Here is a 21,013-nt window from a genome sequence, read left to right on the forward strand (position 1 = left end):
AGAGAGAGACTATGACTGAGAGAGAGACCATGATTACAGACTGAGAGAGAGACCATGGTTACAGACTGAGAGAGACCATGGTTACTGATTGATAGAGAGACCATGCTTACAGACTGAGAGAGAGACCATGGTTACTGACTGAGAGACACACCATGGTTACAGACTGAGGAGATTACGACCATGGTTAAAGACTGAGAGAGACCATGGTTACTGACTGAGAGACCATGGTTAAAGACTGAGATGAAAGACCATGGTTACAGACTGAGAGACCATGATTACGGACTGAGAGAGACCATGGTTACTGACTGAGAGAGACAACATGGTTACTGACTGAGAGAGAGACCATGGTTACTGACTGAGAGACCATGGTTACAGCCTGAGAGAGAGACCATGGTTACTGACTGAGAGATAGACCATGGTTACTGACTGAGAGAGACACCATGGTTACTAATTGAGAGAGACCATGGTTACTGACTGAGAGAGACACCATGGTTACTGACTGAGAGAGACACCATGGTTACTAATTGAGAGAGACCATGGTTACTGACTGAGAGAGACACCATGGTTACTAATTGAGAGAGACCATGGTTACTGACTGAGAGAGAGACACCATGGTTACTGACTGAGAGAGACACCATGGTTACAGACTGAGAGAGAGACCATGGTTACAGACTGAGAGAGACCATGGTTACAGACTGTGAGAGACCATGGTTACAGACTGAGAGAGAGACCATGGTTACTGACTGAGAGAGACCATGGTTACTGACTGAGACACCATGGTTACAGACTGAGAGACACCATGGTTACAGACTGAGAGAGACCATGGTTACAGACTGAGAGAGACCATGGTTACAGACTGAGAGAGAGACCATGGTTACAGACTGAGAGAGAGACTATGGTTACTGACTGAGAGAGAGACCATGGTTACTGACTGAGAGAGACCATGGTTACTGACTGAGAGAGACCATGGTTACAGACTGAGAGAGACCATGGTTACAGAGACCATGGTTACAGACTGAGAGAGAGAGACCATGGTTACTGACTGAGAGAGAGACCATGACACCATGGTTACTGACTGAGAGAGACACCATGGTTACAGACTGAGAGAGAGACCATGGTTACAGACTGAGAGAGAGACCATGGTTACAGACTGAAAGAGACCATGGTTACAAACTGAGAGAGAGACCATGCTATTGGAGTGCAATCTTCTTGACCAGTACAAAATGTTGTGAGAATGTACTATGTATGTGCTTGTCTGTGTCTAGTGGTGCATTTGTTTGTATAACTCATTGTGTGTGTTTGTGTGTGTGTGTGCGTGCGCCTGTGGGTATGTTTGTCCGTGTGTGCATATGTGTGTGCTGGCGTACCTTTGCATTGCAGCCCTTGTCTGAGCAGGCCCCACAGTAGCGATCCACAGTGGTCACAGAAGGTTAGGACTTTGAAGTTGTGAATACCAAACTTATGAGGCATATTAACGCTGAACCGCTGGGATCCAACCTGCAGGGGGAGACAAAGAGCATTAACGATCACACAGTTACACCCTGAGATTGATTCACCTCATTATAACTCATATCTGGAATGATGCCGACCTCTTCTGGTGTAGTGTCCTCTTTGTCTTTCTTCATCCCAGCACATTTTGTGATGATGAGCTCGTGGCAGCGCTTATGGACTACACACGTGCACACTAGGAGACACCAGACAACTAAGTCAATCACTTTCATTTCAACACGTTAGTTGAGTTATCTGTTAAGGCCCTATTACTTATAGAGCGATGGGAATACACATTGGTGTGCAGATAGCTGTAACACAGACATAGATATGATGGTTACCTTGACACTGGTAACCCTGTTTCCCAATCACACCCCTGTTGAGAGAGAGAAATAGTCACTCAATAAAACATACAGTCAGATTCAGAGTGGAACAGTATTAAATTACGTTTGTGGAATTGTAAATTATTACTTGGAATGAAGTTAATATATTTGGGCCGTCAAAGCTTTGTCACGTTCAACATGTATTTTCTAAGTTTTTGATTAGAAGTCACAATCTGGAATTTAAACAGCCTAACCCTGCTTTGCTGTAATGAATGGATATTGAACCAATGAACAGTCGAAAGTTTAAGAGGTTCCTGAGCCATAGCAGTGAGTTGGGCCACTTCTATAGGTGCTGTCAATGTGGCTATGGGGGGGGAGAAACAGGTCGCATCATTATCACTCTGTAAAACTCAGGCAGCGTCTGACAATGCTACAGTATTACTGCAGTCAGTTAGGTTAGGGACTATCTGACAATGCTACAGCATACCACAGCCAGTTAGGGACTATCTGACAATGCTACAGTATACCGCAGCCAGTTAGGGACTATCTGACAATGCTACAGTATACCACAGGCAGTTAGGGACTATCTGACAATGCTACAATACACCACAGCCAGTTAGGGACTATTTGACAATGCTACAGTATACCACAGGCAGTTAGGGACTATCTGACAATGCTACAGCATACCACAGCCAGTTAGGGACTATTTGACAATGCTACAGCACACCACAGCCAGTTAGGGACTATCTGACAATGCTACAGTATACCACAGCCAGTTAGGGACTATCTGACAATGCTACAGTATACTGCAGCCAGTTAGGGACTATCTGACAATGCTACAGTACACCACAATCAGTTAGGGACTATCTAACAATGCTACAGTATACCACAGCCAGTTAGGGACTATTTGACAATGGCTACAATACACCACAGCCAGTTAGGGACTATTTGACAATGCTACGGTATACCACAGCCAGTTAGGGACTATTTGACAATGCAAGAGCATACCACAAGCCAGTTAGGGACTATTTGACAATGGCTACAATACACCGCAGCCAGTTAGGGACTATTTGACAATGCTACAGTATACCACAGCCAGTTAGGGACTATTTGACAATGCTACAGCATACCACAGCCAGTTAGGGACTATTTGACAATGCTACAGCCTACCACAGCCAGTTAGGGACTATTTGACAATGGCTACAATATACCACAGCCAGTTAGGGACTATTTGACAATGCTACAGTATACCACAGCCAGTTAGGGAGTATTTGACAATGCTACAGCATACCACAGCCAGTTAGGGACTATTTGACAATCCTACAGTATACCACAGGCAGTTAGGGACTATTTGACAATGCTACAGCATACCACAGCCAGTTAGGGACTATTTGACAATGCTACTGTCAGGACCCAGTTTCGAACCTGGGTCTCCGGAGTGAGAAACAGTCACTTAACCAACTGAGCCACGAATAGACAGCAGAACCCAGAAGATGAGGCAGACACAGCAGTACTTAAGATGGTGTATTTAATAAAGAAAAAATCCTAAAATACAAAAATGGCAAATCCAAAAGGTGGTAGGTAAAACACAAAAGAACTCAAAAGAAACTCACCAAAAATAAACAAAAACAAAAAAAAGAATACCACAAGAACGTCACCCGGAATCGACAAGAGCACACAGAACACTAGGGCAGGGTGCTAACATACAAACACAGAGCACAGAACTGAGGGAAACAAAGGGTTTAAATACAATAAGGGGAAACGAGACACAGGTGCAAACAATAATGGGGATCAAGGGAAAAACACAGGGACAAAAAGCACAATGGGGACATCTACTGACAAAAACCCGGAACAACCCTGGCCAAATCCTGACAGAATCCCCCCTAGGAACGGCTCCTGACGTTCCTACCAGCTCTCTCAGGGTGGAGGACCCTGAACTGACGAATGAGGTCAGGGTCCAGGATGTCTTTGGCAGGAACCCAGGAGCGCTCCTCAGGACCGTAGCCTTCCCAGTCCACCAGATACTGCCAGGACCGCTGCACCCGGCGGGAATCCAGTATCCGGTGGACGGTATATGCCGGCTGGCCTCCAATGACACGAGGCGGAGGGGGAGGTCTGTCTGCCGGGACAAGGGGAGAAAAACAACAGGTTTTAACAATGACACATGAAATGTGGATTAATCTTAAGGGATCTGGGTAAGTGTAGGCGATAAGAAACTGGGTTAACTCTCCTGGCAACCTTGAAGGACCGATGTATTTTTGGGACAGCTTGCGAGACTCCACCCGTAGAGGTAAGTCTCTTGTGGAAAGCCAGACTCTCTGGCCGGGGCGCAGGGTAGGCCCGGGACGGCGACGTCTGTTGGCTTGTTGTTGATACCTCTGTGAGGAACGCATCAGATTAAGACGGGTCTTCCTCCACATAAGCCGACAGCGTCTGACGAACCTCAAGGCTGAAGGCACTCTGACTTCTGCCTCCTGGTCCGGGAACAATGGAGGAGCATAGCCAAACTGACACTCGTGCGGGGACATACCAGTGGAGGAGGAGCGCAAGGTGTTGTGCGCGTATTCGGCCCAAACAATAAAGGATGTCCATGTGGACGGGTTGTCACGAGTCATACATCGGAGGGTGGTTTCCAGCTCTTGATTCATCCTCTGTTTGGCCGTTGGACTCCGGATGATACCCTGAAGATAGACTGGCAGAAGCCCCCATGAGTTGGCAGAAGGCCTTCCAAAACCTTGAGGCGAACTGGGGACCTCTGTCAGAAACCACATCTTGAGGAATGCCGAAGACTCGGAACACATGATTAATTACCAACTCAGCCGTTTCCTTGGCAGAAGGTAACTTAGTCAGAGGGACGAACCTGGCCGCCTTTGAAAACCTGTCGATTATGACTAGGATAGTAGTATTGCCATGGGATGGAGGAAGTCCAGTAATAAAGTCCAATGAGATATGGGACCAGGGTCTGTGGGGAACAGGTAAAGGATGAAGGAGTCCTTGAGGGCGGAGGTGAGAAGATTTGCCCTGGCAGCACACGGGGCAGGCATTGACGAAAGTGGCAACGTCTTCTCTTATGGTAGGCCACCAGAACTTACGCTGGATGAACTCCAAGGTGCGACCTACGCCCGGATGACAGGTGAGGGGCGGAGGAGTGCCCCACAGAAGGACCTGAGTCCTCACTGCCTTGGGGACAAACAACCGATTGGCAGGGCCTCCTTTAGGGTCCGGTTCGCTAGCTTGAGCACGTCTCACGGTATCCTCAACTTGCCACGAGATCGGAGCCACAATCTTAGCAGCAGGAAGGACAGGCATGTCCGTGTCATCTCGAATGGCAGGAGCGTAGACTCGGGACAGGGCATCCGGTTTGAGATTCTTCGACCCGGGCCGATAGGTGAGGATAAACTGGAATCGATTGAAGAAAAGAGACCATCTAGCTTGTCTAGAGTTCAATCGCTCCGCCTGCTGGATATACTCCAGATTTTTGTGGTCCGTAAGCACTTGAAACGGGTGAGAAGCCCCCTCGAGCCAGTGTCTCCATTCCTTCAATGCCATCTTAACCGCTAGGAGTTCACGATCCCCCACATCGTAGTTCCTCTCAGTCGGGTGCCGGTGTGAGAAGAAAGCGCACGGATGAAGCTTCTTGTCTTCACCCCTCTGAGACAGGACAGCTCCAACACCAACCTCTGATGCGTCTACCTCCACCACAAATGGTTCATCCGTAGTCGGTAGTATCAGGATGGGAGCAGAGAGGATGCGCTGCTTGAGTCCTTGGAAGGCCGTCTCAGCTTCTCTTCCCCAAAAACCTTGCATTGCCACCTTTGGTTAAAGCTGAGAGAGGAGCTGCCACCAAACTGAAGTTCTTGATGAACTTGCGGTAAAAGTTTGTGAAGCCCAGGAAACGCTGAACATCCTTAACGGATTTGGGGTGGGCCAATCCGCTACCGCCCCTACCTTCCTAGGGTCCATTTGGATTCGACCGGGTTCCACTACAAATCCCAGGAATTGTACTCGGGATGAATGGAATTCACATTTTCCGGCTTAACGTACAGATGGCTGTCCAGGAGCGTTTGAGTACTTGTCTGACATGCTTAGTGTGTTCTTGAAGGGAGCTCGAAAAGATGAGGATGTCATCCAAGTAAACGAACACAAATATGTTAAGCATATCCCTAAGCACATCGTTTATGAGCGCTTGGAACACCGCTGGGGCGTTGGTCAGGCCGAAGGGCATCACCAAGTATTCATAGTGACCAGTAGGCGTGTTGAAAGCGGTCTTCCACTCGTCACCAGGTCTGATACGCACAAGATGGTATGCGTTCCGCAGGTCAAGCTTAGTGAAAACAACTGCTTCCTGGAGCAGCTCGAAGGCTGTGGCCATAAGGGGTAGCGGGTAACGGTTTACGGACGGTTATGTCATTGAGTCCCCGGTAGTCGATGCAAGGACGTAACCCACCATCTTTCTTGGCCACAAAGAAAAACCCTGCTCCCGCCGGGAGGTTGATGGACGCATGAGGCCTGCTTCCAGAGAGTCCTTGATGTAGGTATCCATAGCAGCTCGTTCGGGTGGAGATAGGGAAAAGATCCGACCCCTGGGGGCAAGTGCCCGGAAACAGGTCGATGGGGCAATCGTAAGATCTATGGGGTGGTAGCATGGTGGCCCTCTGTTTGCTAAACACCAGTTTGAGGTCATGGTAACACTCGGGAACTCGGTCAGGTCGATGGATTCTAAAGACTCGGGAGTAGAACTCGGGGAATTCTGGAAAATACAAGTAGCTTGGCACGTAGGACCCCACTGCTTGATAGTGCCCACAGACCAGTCGATGTGAGGGTTATGGCTGTGAAGCCAGGGTATCCAGGACGAGAGGGAACTCGGAACAGGAGATCAAATGAAAGTTCATCAATTCCTGGTGTTGTGAAACTGAAAGTCTCAAGGAGGTAGTGACATGAGTGACAAGTCCAGATCCCAAAGGGCTTCCATCCAATGTAGTAACCCTCATGGGGTCACTTAGAAGTTCAGAGGAACGCCATTCTCCTTCGCCCAGACACCATCCATGAAGTTACCTGCGGCTCCAGAGTCTACCAAGGCTTGAAGGTGAAGCTTGTGGTTGTCCCAGGAGAGGGTGACTGGAATGAGCAGACGGGAGTTGGACGGATGGGAGGAGGTTATGTTTCCCGTTACAGTTCCCCCGGTCTGTACGGGACAGAGCGTTTCCTGGAGCCCGGACACGTGGAACGGAAATGGCCCGGTTTGCCGCAATATGACAGCGTCGCTCCCTCATCCGGCGGTCTCTCTCAGCCTGGGAGATGCGTCCAATCTGCATGGGTTCCGGTGGAGCCAGTGATGATAAAGGTGGGGACTCGGCGCTGGGACTGATAGGAGCTAGAGGTCTACGGTTGAGTTCTCTCTCTCTCAGACGCTGGTCAATGCGTGAGGCCAACTTGATCAGGGACTCGAGATTGTCCGGTGGTTCCCGAGTGGCCAGTTCATCTTGGATAGTGTCGGAAAGGCCTTTCAGAAAGCACACCGTGAGCGCCTCGTTGTTCCAGCCACTCGCTGCTGCCACCGTGCGGAACTGGATGGCATAGTCCGTCACGCTGCGCCAACCTTGATGGAGAGTCAGGAGCTGTTTGGCTGAGTCAGAACCACTGCTTGGGCCTTGAAACACTCGTTTGAATTCCTCAGCAAAGGCAGAGTAGCTGGCACAGCAGGAACTATGGGCATCCCACACAGCAGTAGCCCAGGCCAGGGCTTTTTCCGACAGCAGGGTGATGATATATGCGATCTTAGACCGGTCGGTGGGAAACGACGAGGGTTGCAGCTCAAAGGAGAGAGAACATTGAGTGAGAAACCCTTTACAAGCACTTGGATCACCTGAGAACCGTTGGGGAGGTGGAAGACGAGGTTCAGCCAGGGGGTTAACTGCCATGGGTACGTGAACTTGAGGTACTGGGACGGGAACTGTTGCCAGGGTAAGTCGATCAGATATTTGCTTAATGGAAGTCAGCATCTCCGACAGAAGATGAGAATGTCTAGCCATTAAGGCCTCTTGCTGAACCAGGGCGGCTTCGTGGCGTTGGACAGTCTCCTGGTGGTGGGACAGCGTGGCAAAAAGGTCCTGGGAACTGGCTGCCTCTGGGTTCATTTTTGGCTCTGTGTTTCTGTCAGGACCCAGTTTCGAACCTGGGTCTCCGGAGTGAGAAACAGTCACTTAACCAACTGAGCCACGAATAGACAGCAGAACCCAGAAGCTGAGGCAGACACAGCAGTACTTAAGATGGTGTATTTAATAAAGAAAAAATCCTAAAATACAAAAATGGCAAATCCAAAAGGTGGTAGGTAAAACACAAAAGAACTCAAAAGAAACTCACCAAAAATAAACAAAAACAAAAAAAAGAATACCACAAGAACGTCACCCGGAATCGACAAGAGCACACAGAACACTAGGGCAGGGTGCTAACATACAAACACAGAGCACAGAACTGAGGGAAACAAAGGGTTTAAATACAATAAGGGGAAACGAGACACAGGTGCAAACAATAATGGGGATCAAGGGAAAAACACAGGGACAAAAAGCACAATGGGGACATCTACTGACAAAAACCCGGAACAACCCTGGCCAAATCCTGACAGCTACAGCACACCACAGCCAGTTAGGGACTATCTGACAATGCTACAGTATACCACAGCCAGTTAGGGACTATCTGACAATGCTACAGTATACCACAGCCAGTTAGGGACTATCTGACAATGCTACAGTATACTGCAGCCAGTTAGGGACTATCTGACAATGCTACAGTACACCACAATCAGTTAGGGACTATCTAACAATGCTACAGTATACCACAGCCAGTTAGGGACTATTTGACAATGGCTACAATACACCACAGCCAGTTAGGGACTATTTGACAATGCTACAGCCTACCACTGCCAGTTAGGGACTATTTGACAATGCTACAGTATACCACAGCCAGTTAGGGACTATTTGACAATGCTACAGTATACCACAGCCAGTTAGGGACAATTTGACAATGGCTACAATACACCACAGCCAGTTAGGGACTATTTGACAATGCTACGGTATACTGCAGCCAGTTAGGGACTATTTGACAATGCAAGAGCATACCACAGCCAGTTAGGGACTATTTGACAATGGCTACAATACACCGCAGCCAGTTAGGGACTATTTGACAATGCTACAGTATACCACAGCCAGTTAGGGACTATTTGACAATGCTACAGCATACCACAGCCAGTTAGGGACTATTTGACAATGCTACAGCCTACCACAGCCAGTTAGGGACTATTTGACAATGGCTACAATACACCACAGCCAGTTAGGGACTATTTGACAATGCTACAGTATACCACAGCCAGTTAGGGACTATTTGACAATGCTACAGCATACCACAGCCAGTTAGGGACTATTTGACAATGCTACAGCCTACCACAGCCAGTTAGGGACTATTTGACAATGGCTACAATATACCACAGCCAGTTAGGGACTATTTGACAATGCTACAGTATACCACAGCCAGTTAGGGTATTTGACAATGCTACAGCATACCACAGCCAGTTAGGGACTATTTGACAATCCTACAGTATACCACAGGCAGTTAGGGACTATTTGACAATGCTACAGCATACCACAGCCAGTTAGGGACTATTTGACAATGCTACAGCACACCACAGCCAGTTAGGGACTATCTGACAATGCTACAGTATACCACAGCCAGTTAGGGACTATCTGACAATGCTACAGTATACCACAGCCAGTTAGGGACTATCTGACAATGCTACAGTATACTGCAGCCAGTTAGGGACTATCTGACAATGCTACAGTACACCACAATCAGTTAGGGACTATCTAACAATGCTACAGTATACCACAGCCAGTTAGGGACTATTTGACAATGGCTACAATACACCACAGCCAGTTAGGGACTATTTGACAATGCTACAGCCTACCACTGCCAGTTAGGGACTATTTGACAATGCTACAGTATACCACAGCCAGTTAGGGACTATTTGACAATGCTACAGTATACCACAGCCAGTTAGGGACAATTTGACAATGGCTACAATACACCACAGCCAGTTAGGGACTATTTGACAATGCTACGGTATAACACAGCCAGTTAGGGACTATTTGACAATGCAAGAGCATACCACAGCCAGTTAGGGACTATTTGACAATGGCTACAATACACCGCAGCCAGTTAGGGACTATTTGACAATGCTACAGTATACCACAGCCAGTTAGGGACTATTTGACAATGCTACAGCATACCACAGCCAGTTAGGGACTATTTGACAATGCTACAGCCTACCACAGCCAGTTAGGGACTATTTGACAATGGCTACAATACACCACAGCCAGTTAGGGACTATTTGACAATGCTACAGTATACCACAGCCAGTTAGGGACTATTTGACAATGCTACAGCATACCACAGCCAGTTAGGGACTATTTGACAATGCTACAGCCTACCACAGCCAGTTAGGGACTATTTGACAATGGCTACAATACACCACAGCCAGTTAGGGACTATTTGACAATGCTACAGTATACCACAGCCAGTTAGGGAGTATTTGACAATGCTACAGCACACCACAGCCAGTTAGGAACTATTTGACAATGGCTACAGTACACCACAGCCAGTTAGGGACTATTTGACAATGCTACAGTATACCACAGCCAGTTAGGGACTATTTGACAATGCTACAGCACACCACAGCCAGTTAGGGACTATCTGACAATGCTACAGCATACCAAAGCCAGTTAGGGACTGTTTGACAATGCTACAGTACACCACAATCAGTTTGGGACTATTTGACAATGCTACAGTACACCACAGCCAGTTAAGGAATATCTAACAATGCTACAGCACACCACAGCCAGTTAAGGAATATCTGACAATGCTTCAGTATACCACAGGCAGTTAGGGACTATCTGACAATGCTACAGTAAACCACAATCAGTTAGGGACTATCTAACAATGCTACAGAATACCACAGCCAGTTAGGGACTATCTGACAATGCTACAGTATACCACAGCCAGTTAGGGACTATTTGACAATGGCTACAATACACACAGCCAGTTAGGGACTATTTGACAATGCTACAATACACCACAGTATTAGGGACTATCTGACAATGCTACAGTACACCACAATCAGTTAGGGACTATCTAACAATGCTACAGAATACCACAGCCAGTTAGGGACTATCTGACAATGCTACAGTATACCACAGCCAGTTAGGGACTATTTGACAATGGCACCACAGCCAGTTAGGGACTATTTGACAATGCTACAGCCTACCACAGCCAGTTAGGGACTATTTGACAATGCTACAGTATACCACAGCCAGTTAGGGACTATTTGACAATGCTACAGTATACCACAGCCAGTTAGGGACTATTTGACAATGCCAGTTACCACAGCCAGTTAGGGACTATCTTGCTACAGTATACCACAGCCAGTTAGGGACTATCTGACAATACAGTATACCACAGCCAGTTAGGGACTATTTGACAATGCTACAGTATACAGTTATACCACAGCCACAATCAGTTAGGGACTATCTAACAATGCTACAGTATACCACAGCCAGTTAGGGACTATCTGACAATGCTACAGTATACCACAGCCAGTTAGGGACTATTTGACAGTGGCTACAATACACCACAGCCAGTTAGGGACTATTTGACAATGCTACAGCCTACCACAGCCAGTTAGGGACTATTTGACAATGCTACAGCATACCACAGCCAGTTAGGGACTATTTGACAATGCTACAGCACACCACAGCCAGTTAGGGACTATCTGACAATGCTACAGTATACCACAGCCAGTTAGGGACTATCTGACAATGCTACAGTATACCACAGCACAGCCAGTTAGGGACTATCAGTTGACAATGGCTACAATGTACACCACAGCCAGTTAGGGACTATTTGACAATGCTACAGTATACCACAGCCAGTTAGGGACTATTTGACAATGCTACAGTATACCACAGCCAGTTAGGGACTATTTGACAATGGGACTACAGTATACCACAGCCAGTTAGGGACTATTTGACAATGCTACAGTATACCACAGCCAGTTAGGGACTATTTGACAATGCTACAGTACACCACAACCAGTTAGGGACTATTTGACAATGCTACAGTATACCACAGCCAGTTAGGGACTATTTGACAATGCTACAGCATACCACAGCCAGTTAGGGACTATCTGACAATGCTACAGTATACCACAGCCAGTTAGGGACTATTTGACAATGCTACAGCATACCACAGCCAGTTAGGGACTATTTGACAATGCTACAGCCTACCACAGCCAGTTAGGGACTATTTGACAATGCTACAGCATACCACAGCCAGTTAGGGACTATTTGACAATGGCTACAATACACCACAGCCAGTTAGGGACTATTTGACAATGCTACAGTATACCACAGCCAGTTAGGGACTATTTGACAATGCTACAGCACACCACAGCCAGTTAGGGACTATTTGACAATGGCTACAGTACACCACAGCCAGTTAGGGACTATTTGACAATGCTACAGTATACCACAGCCAGTTAGGGACTTATTTGACAATGCTACAGCTATTTGACCACAGCCAGTTAGGGACAGCCAGTTAGGGACTATCTGACAATGCTACAGCATACCAAAGCCAGTTAGGGACTGTTTGACAATGCTACAGTACACCACAATCAGTTTGGGACTATTTGACAATGCTACAGTATACCACAGCCAGTTAAGGAATATCTAACAATGCTACAGCACACCACAGCCAGTTAAGGAATATCTGACAATGCTTCAGTATACCACAGGCAGTTAGGGACTATCTGACAATGCTACAGTAAACCACAGCCAGTTAGGGACTACTTGACAATGCTACAGTATACCACAATCAGTTTGGGACTTTCTAACAATGCTACAGCACACCACAGCCAGTGAAGGAATATCTGACAATGCTTGAGTATACCACAGCCAGTTAGGGACTATCTGGCAATGCTACAGTAAACCACAGCCAGTTAAGGAATATCTGACAATTCTACAGTATACCACAGCCAGTTAGGGACTATTTGACAATGCTACAGCTACAGCCATTAGGGACTACAATGGCAGTTAGGGACTATCTGACAATGACAGTACACCACAATCAGTTAGGGACTATCTGACAATGCTACAGAATACCACAGCCAGTTAGGGACTATCTGACAATGCTACAGTATACCACAGCCAGTTAGGGACTATTTGACAATGCTACAGCACACCACAGCCAGTTAGGGACTATTTGACAATGCTACAGTATACCACAGCCAGTTAGGGACTATTTGACAATGCTACAGCATACCACAGCCAGTTAGGGACTATTTGACAATGCTACAGTATACCACAGCCAGTTAGGGACTATTTGACAATGCTACAATGCTACACCACAGCCAGTTAGGGACTATCTGACAATGCTACAGTATACCACAGCCAGTTAGGGACTATCTGACAATGCTACAGTATACTGCAGCCAGTTAGGGACTATCTGACAATGCTACAGTACACCACAATCAGTTAGGGACTATCTAACAATGCTACAGTATACCACAGCCAGTTAGGGACTATCTGACAATGCTACAGTATACCACAGCCAGTTAGGGACTATTTGACAATGGCTACAATACACCACAGCCAATTAGGGACTATTTGACAATGCTACAGCCTACCACAGCCAGTTAGGGACTATTTGACAATGCTAGTTTAGGGACTATTTGACAATGCTTGGGACTATCTGACAATGCTACAGTATACCACAGCCAGTTAGGGACTATCTGACAATGCTACAGTATACCACAGCCAGTTAGGGACTATCTGACAATGCTACAGTATACCACAGCCAGTTAGGGACTATCTGACAATGACAATGCTACAGCTACAGTATACCACAGCCAGTTAGGGACTATTTGACAATGCTACAGCCAGTTAGGGACTATTTGACAATGCTACAGTATACCACAGCCAGTTAGGGACTATTTGACAATGGCTACAATACACCACAGCCAGTTAGGGACTATTTGACAATGCTACAGTATACCACAGCCAGTTAGGGACTATTTGACAATGCTACAGCATACCACAGCCAGTTAGGGACTATTTGACAATGGCTACAATACACCACAGCCAGTTAGGGACTATTTGACAATGCTACAGTATACCACAGCCAGTTAGGGACTATTTGACAATGCTACAGCATACCACAGCCAGTTAGGGACTATTTGACAATGCTACAGTATTAGGGACTATTTGACAATGGCAGCCAGTTAGGGACTATTTGACAATGCTACAGTATACCACAGCCAGTTAGGGAGTATTTGACAATGCTACAGCACACCACAGCCAGTTAGGAACTATTTGACAATGGCTACAGTACACCACAGCCAGTTAGGGACTATTTGACAATGCTACAGTATACCACAGCCAGTTAGGGACTATTTGACAATGCCACAGCACACCACAGCCAGTTAGGGACTATTTGACAATGGCTACAGTACACCACAGCCAGTTAGGGACTATTTGACAATGCTACAGTATACCACAGCCAGTTAGGGACTATTTGACAATGCAAGAGCATACCACAGCCAGTTAGGGACTATTTGACAATGGCTACAATACACCGCAGCCAGTTAGGGACTATTTGACAATGCTACAGTATACCACAGCCAGTTAGGGAGTATTTGACAATGCTACAGCACACCACAGCCAGTTAGGAACTATTTGACAATGCTACAGCATACCACAGCCAGTTAGGGACTATTTGACAATGCTACAGCCTACCACAGCCAGTTAGGGACTATTTGACAATGGCTACAATACACCACAGCCAGTTAGGGACTATTTGACAATGCTACAGTATACCACAGCCAGTTAGGGAGTATTTGACAATGCTACAGCACACCACAGCCAGTTAGGAACTATTTGACAATGGCTACAGTACACCACAGCCAGTTAGGGACTATTTGACAATGCTACAGTATACCACAGCCAGTTAGGGACTATTTGACAATGCTACAGCACACCACAGCCAGTTAGGGACTATCTGACAATGCTACAGCATACCAAAGCCAGTTAGGGACTGTTTGACAATGCTACAGTACACCACAATCAGTTTGGGACTATTTGACAATGCTACAGTATACCACAGCCAGTTAAGGAATATCTAACAATGCTACAGCACACCACAGCCAGTTAAGGAATATCTGACAATGCTTCAGTATACCACAGGCAGTTAGGGACTATCTGACAATGCTACAGTAAACCACAGCCAGTTAGGGACTATTGACAATGCTACAGTATACCACAATCAGTTAGGGACTTTCTAACAATGCTACAGACACCACAGCCAGTGAAGGAATATCTGACAATGCTATACCACAGCCAGTTAGGGACTATCTGGCAATGCTACAGTAAACCACAGCCAGTTAAGGAATATCTGACAATTCTACAGTATACCACAGCCAGTTAGGGACTATTTCACAATGCTACAGCATACCACAGCCAGTTAGGGACTATTTGACAATGGCTACAATACACCACAGCCAGTTAGGGACTATCTGACAATGCTACAGTACACCACAATCAGTTAGGGACTATCTAACAATGCTACAGAATACCACAGCCAGTTAGGGACTATCTGACAATGCTACAGTATACCACAGCCAGTTAGGGACTATTTGACAATGGCTACAATACACCACAGCCAGTTAGGGACTATTTGACAATGCTACAGCCTACCACAGCCAGTTAGGGACTATTTGACAATGCTACAGTATACCACAGCCAGTTAGGGACTATTTGACAATGCTACAGTATACCACAGCCAGTTAGGGACTATTTGACAATGCTACAGCACACCACAGCCAGTTAGGGACTATCTGACAATGCTACAGTATACCACAGCCAGTTAGGGACTATTTGACAATGCTACAGTATACCACAGCCAGTTAGGGACTATCTGACAATGCTACAGTATACCACAGCCAGTTAGGGACTATCTGACAATGCTACAGTACACCACAATCACAGCCAGTTAGGGACTATCTGACAATGCTACAGTATACCACAGCCAGTTAGGGACTATCTGACAATGCTACAGTATACCACAGCCAGTTAGGGACTATTTGACAATGGCTACAATACACACAGCCAGTTAGGGACTATTTGACAATGCTACAGCCTACCACAGCCAGTTAGGGACTATTTGACAATGCTACAGCATACCACAGCCAGTTAGGGACTATTTGACAATGCTACAGCATACCACAGCCAGTTAGGGACTATTTGACAATGCCAGTTAGGGACTACAGCTACAGTACCACAGCCAGTTAGGGACTATCTGACAATGCTACAGTATACCACAGCCAGTTAGGGACTATCTGACAATGCTACAGTACACCACAATCAGTTAGGGACTATCTAACAATGCTACAGTATACCACAGCCAGTTAGGGACTATTTGACAATGGCTACAATACACCACAGCCAGTTAGGGACTATTTGACAATGCTACAGTATACCACAGCCAGTTAGGGACTATTTGACAATGGCTACAATACACCACAGCCAGTTAGGGACTATTTGACAATGCTATACACAGCCAGTTAGGGACTATTTGACAATGCACATACCACAGCCAGTTAGGGACTATTTGACAATGGCTACAATACACCACAGCCAGTTAGGGACTATTTGACAATGCTACAGTATACCACAGCCAGTTAGGGACTATTTGACAATGCTACAGCATACCACAGCCAGTTAGGGACTACTTGACAATGCTACAGCCTACTATTTGACCTACACAGCCAGTTAGGGACTATTTGACAATGCTACAGTATACCACAGCCAGTTAGGGACTATTTGACAATGCTACAGCACACCACAGCCAGTTAGGAACTATTTGACAATGGCTATACACCACAGCCAGTTAGGGACTATTTGACAATGCTACAGTATACCACAGCCAGTTAGGGACTATTTGACAATGCTACAGCATACCACAGCCAGTTAGGGACTATTTGACAATGGCTACAGTACACCACAGCCAGTTAGGGACTATTTGACAATGCTACAGTATACCACAGCCAGTTAGGGAATATCTAACAATGCTACAGCACACCACAGCCAGTTAGGAACTATCTGACAATGCTTCAGTATACCACAGCCAGTTAGGGACTATTTGACAATGCTACAGTAAACCACAGCCAGTTAGGGACTACTTGACAATGCTATATACCACAATGTTTGGGACTTTCTAACAATGCTACAGCACACCACAGCCAGTTAAGGAACTATTTGATACAATGGGACTACAGCTACACCACAGCCAGTTAAGGACTGACAATTCTGACCACAGCCAGTGCTATTTGACAATGTATACCACAGCCAGTTAGGGACTATTTGACAATGGCTACAATACACCACAGCCAGTTAGGGACTATTTGACAATGCTACAGTATAACCACAGCCAGTTAGGGACTATCTGACAATGCTACAGTACACCACAATCAGTTAGGGACTATCTAACAATGCTACAGTATACCACAGCCAGTTAGGGACTATCTGACAATGCTACAGTATACCACAGCCAGTTAGGGACTATTTGACAATGGCTACAATACACCACAGCCAGTTAGGGACTACTGACAATGCTACAGTATACCAGTTAGGGACTATTTGACAATGCTACAGTATACCACAATCAGTTAGGGACCAATGCTACAGCCAGTTAGGGACTATCTTGACAATGCTTACAGTACAATGGCTACCACAGCCAGTTAGGGACTATTTGACAATGCTACAGCCTACCACAGCCAGTTAGGGACTATTTGACAATGCTACAGTATACCACAGCCAGTTAGGGACTATTTGACAATGCTACAGTATACCACAGCCAGTTAGGGACTATTTGACAATGGCTACAATACACCACAGCCAGTTAGGGACTATTTGACAATGCTACAGTATACCACAGCCAGTTAGGGACTATTTGACAATGCAATACCACAGCCAGTTAGGGACTATTTGACAATGGCTACAATACACCACAGCCAGTTAGGGACTATTTGACAATGCTACAGTATACCACAGCCAGTTAGGGAGTATTTGACAATGCTACAGCACACCACAGCCAGTTAGGGACTATTTGACAATGCTACAGCATACCACAGCCAGTTAGGGACTATTTGACAATGCTACAGCCTACCACAGCCAGTTAGGGACTATTTGACAATGGCTACAGCTACAGTATACCCAGTTAGGGACTATTTGACAATGCTACAGCACACCACAGCCAGTTAGGAACTATTTGACAATGGCTACAGTACACCACAGCCAGTTAGGGACTATTTGACAATGCTACAGTATACCACAGCCAGTTAGGGACTATTTGACAATGCTACAGCACACCACAGCCAGTTAGGGACTATCTGACAATGCTACAGCATACCAAAGCCAGTTAGGGACTATTTGACAATGCTACAGTACACCACAGCCAGTTAGGGACTATTTGACAATGCTACAGTATACCACAGCCAGTTAAGGAATATCTAACAATGCACACCACAGCCAGTTAAGGAATATCTGACAATGCTTCAGTATACCACAGGCAGTTAGGGACTATCTGACAATGCTACAGTAAACCACAGCCAGTTAGGGACTACTTGACAATGCTACAGTATACCACAATCAGTTTGGGACTTTCTAACAATGCTACAGCACACCACAGCCAGTGAAGGAATATCTGACAATGCTTGAGTATACCACAGCCAGTTAGGGACTATCTGACAATGCTACAGTAAACCACAGCCAGTTAAGGAATATCTGACAATTCTACAGTATACCACAGCCAGTTAGGGACTATTTGACAATGCTACAGCATACCACAGCCAGTTAGGGACTATTTGACAATGGCTACAATACACCACAGCCAGTTAGGGACTATTTGACAATGCTACAGTATACCACAGCCAGTTAGGGACTATCTGACAATGCTACAGTACACCACAATCAGTTAGGGACTATCTAACAATGCTACAGTATACCACAGCCAGTTAGGGACTATCTGACAATGCTACAGTATACCACAGCCAGTTAGGGACTATTTGACAATGGCTACAATACACCACAGCCAGTTAGGGACTATTTGACAATGCTACAGCCTACAACAGCCAGTTAGGGACTATTTGACAATGCTACAGTATACCACAGCCAGTTAGGGACTATTTGACAATGCTACAGTATACCACAGCCAGTTAGGGACAATGCTATTTGACAATGCTACAGTATACCACAGCCAGTTAGGGACTATTTGACAATGGCTACAGTATACCACAGCCAGTTAGGGACTATCTGACAATGCTACAGTATACTGCAGCCAGTTAGGGACTATCTGACAATGCTACAGTACACCACAATCAGTTAGGGACTATCTGACAATGCTACAGTATACCACAGCCAGTTAGGGACTATCTGACAATGCTACAGTATACCACAGCCAGTTAGGGACTATTTGACAATGCTTAGGGACTATTTGACAATGCTACAGCCTACCACAGCCAGTTAGGGACTATTTGACAATGCTACAGTATACCACAGCCAGTTAGGGACTATTTGACAATGCTACAGTATACCACAGCCAGTTAGGGACTATTTGACAATGGCTACAATACACCACAGCCAGTTAGGGACTATTTGACAATGCTACATACCACAGCCAGTTAGGGACTATTTGACAATGCACAGCCAGTTAGGGACTATTTGACAATGGCTACAATACACCGCAGCCAGTTAGGGACTATTTGACAATGCTACAGTATACCACAGCCAGTTAGGGAGTATTTGACAATGCTACAGCACACCACAGCCAGTTAGGAACTATTTGACAATGCTACAGCATACCACAGCCAGTTAGGGACTATTTGACAATGCTACAGTATACCACAGCCAGTTAGGGACTATTTGACAATGCTACAGCACACCACAGCCAGTTAGGAACTATTTGACAATGGCTACAGTACACCACAGCCAGTTAGGGACTATTTGACAATGCTACAGTATACCACAGACAGTTAGGGACTATTTGACAATGCTACAGCACACCACAGCCAGTTAGGGACTATTTGACAATGCTACAGTATACCACAGCCAGTTAGGGACTATTTGACAATGGCTACAGTACACCACAGCCAGTTAGGGACTATTTGACAATGCTACAGCCAGTTAAGGAATATCTAACAATGCTACAGCACACCACAGCCAGTTAAGGAATATCTGACAATGCTTCAGTATACCACAGGCAGTTAGGGACTATCTGACAATGCTACAGTAAACCACAGCCAGTTAGGGACTACTTGACAATGCTACAGTATACCACAATCAGTTTGGGACTTTCTAACAATGCTACAGCACACCACAGCCAGTGAAGGGACAATGCTTGAGTTTGACAATGCTACAGTAAACCACAGCCAGTTAAGGAATATCTGACACAGTATACCACAGCCAGTTAGGGACTATTTGACAATGCTACAGCATACCACAGCCAGTTAGGGACTATTTGACAATGGCTACAATACACCACAGCCAGTTAGGGACTATTTGACAATGCTACAGTATACCACAGCCAGTTAGGGACTATTTGACAATGCTACAGTATACCACAGCCAGTTAGGGACTATCTGACAATGCTACAGCATACCAAATCCAGTTAGGGACTGTTTGACAATGCTACAGTACACCACAGCCAGTTAGGGACTATCTGACAATGCTACAGTATACCACAGCCAGTTAGGGACTATTTGACAATGCTACAGCATACCACATCCAGTTAGGGACTATTTGACAATGCTACAGCCTACCACAGCCAGTTAGGGACTATTTGACAATGCTACAGTATACCACAGCCAGTTAGGGACTATTTGACAATGCTACAGTATACCACAGCCAGTTAGGGACTATTTGACAATGCTACAGTACACCACAGCCAGTTAGGAACTATTTGACAATGGCTACAGTACACCACAGCCAGTTAGGGACTATTTGACAATGCTACAGTATACCACAGCCAGTTAGGGACTATTTGACAATGCTACAGCACACCACAGTCAGTTAGGGACTATCTGACAATGCTACAGTATACCACAG

At 46.0% G+C, this 21,013-nt stretch overlaps 1 protein-coding gene across 2 annotated transcripts in view; it reads right to left on the reverse strand.

Moving 5' to 3' along the window:
* The window catches only part of LOC135511879 (protein kinase C epsilon type), a 282,479-nt gene that overhangs the window by 103,244 nt on the left and 158,222 nt on the right, over positions 1–21,013 (reverse strand). For both annotated transcript variants that reach the window (XM_064933385.1, XM_064933383.1), the window contains 3 exons: positions 1,830–1,864; positions 1,590–1,684; positions 1,368–1,497 (listed from right to left, as the gene is read on the reverse strand). In XM_064933385.1, the coding sequence (XP_064789457.1) occupies positions 1,368–1,497; positions 1,590–1,684; positions 1,830–1,864 (260 nt within the window). The remainder of the gene's footprint in view (positions 1–1,367; positions 1,498–1,589; positions 1,685–1,829; positions 1,865–21,013) is intronic.

This window comes from Oncorhynchus masou, chromosome 24, assembly GCF_036934945.1.
Source record: "Oncorhynchus masou masou isolate Uvic2021 chromosome 24, UVic_Omas_1.1, whole genome shotgun sequence".
Taxonomy (NCBI): domain Eukaryota; kingdom Metazoa; phylum Chordata; class Actinopteri; order Salmoniformes; family Salmonidae; genus Oncorhynchus; species Oncorhynchus masou.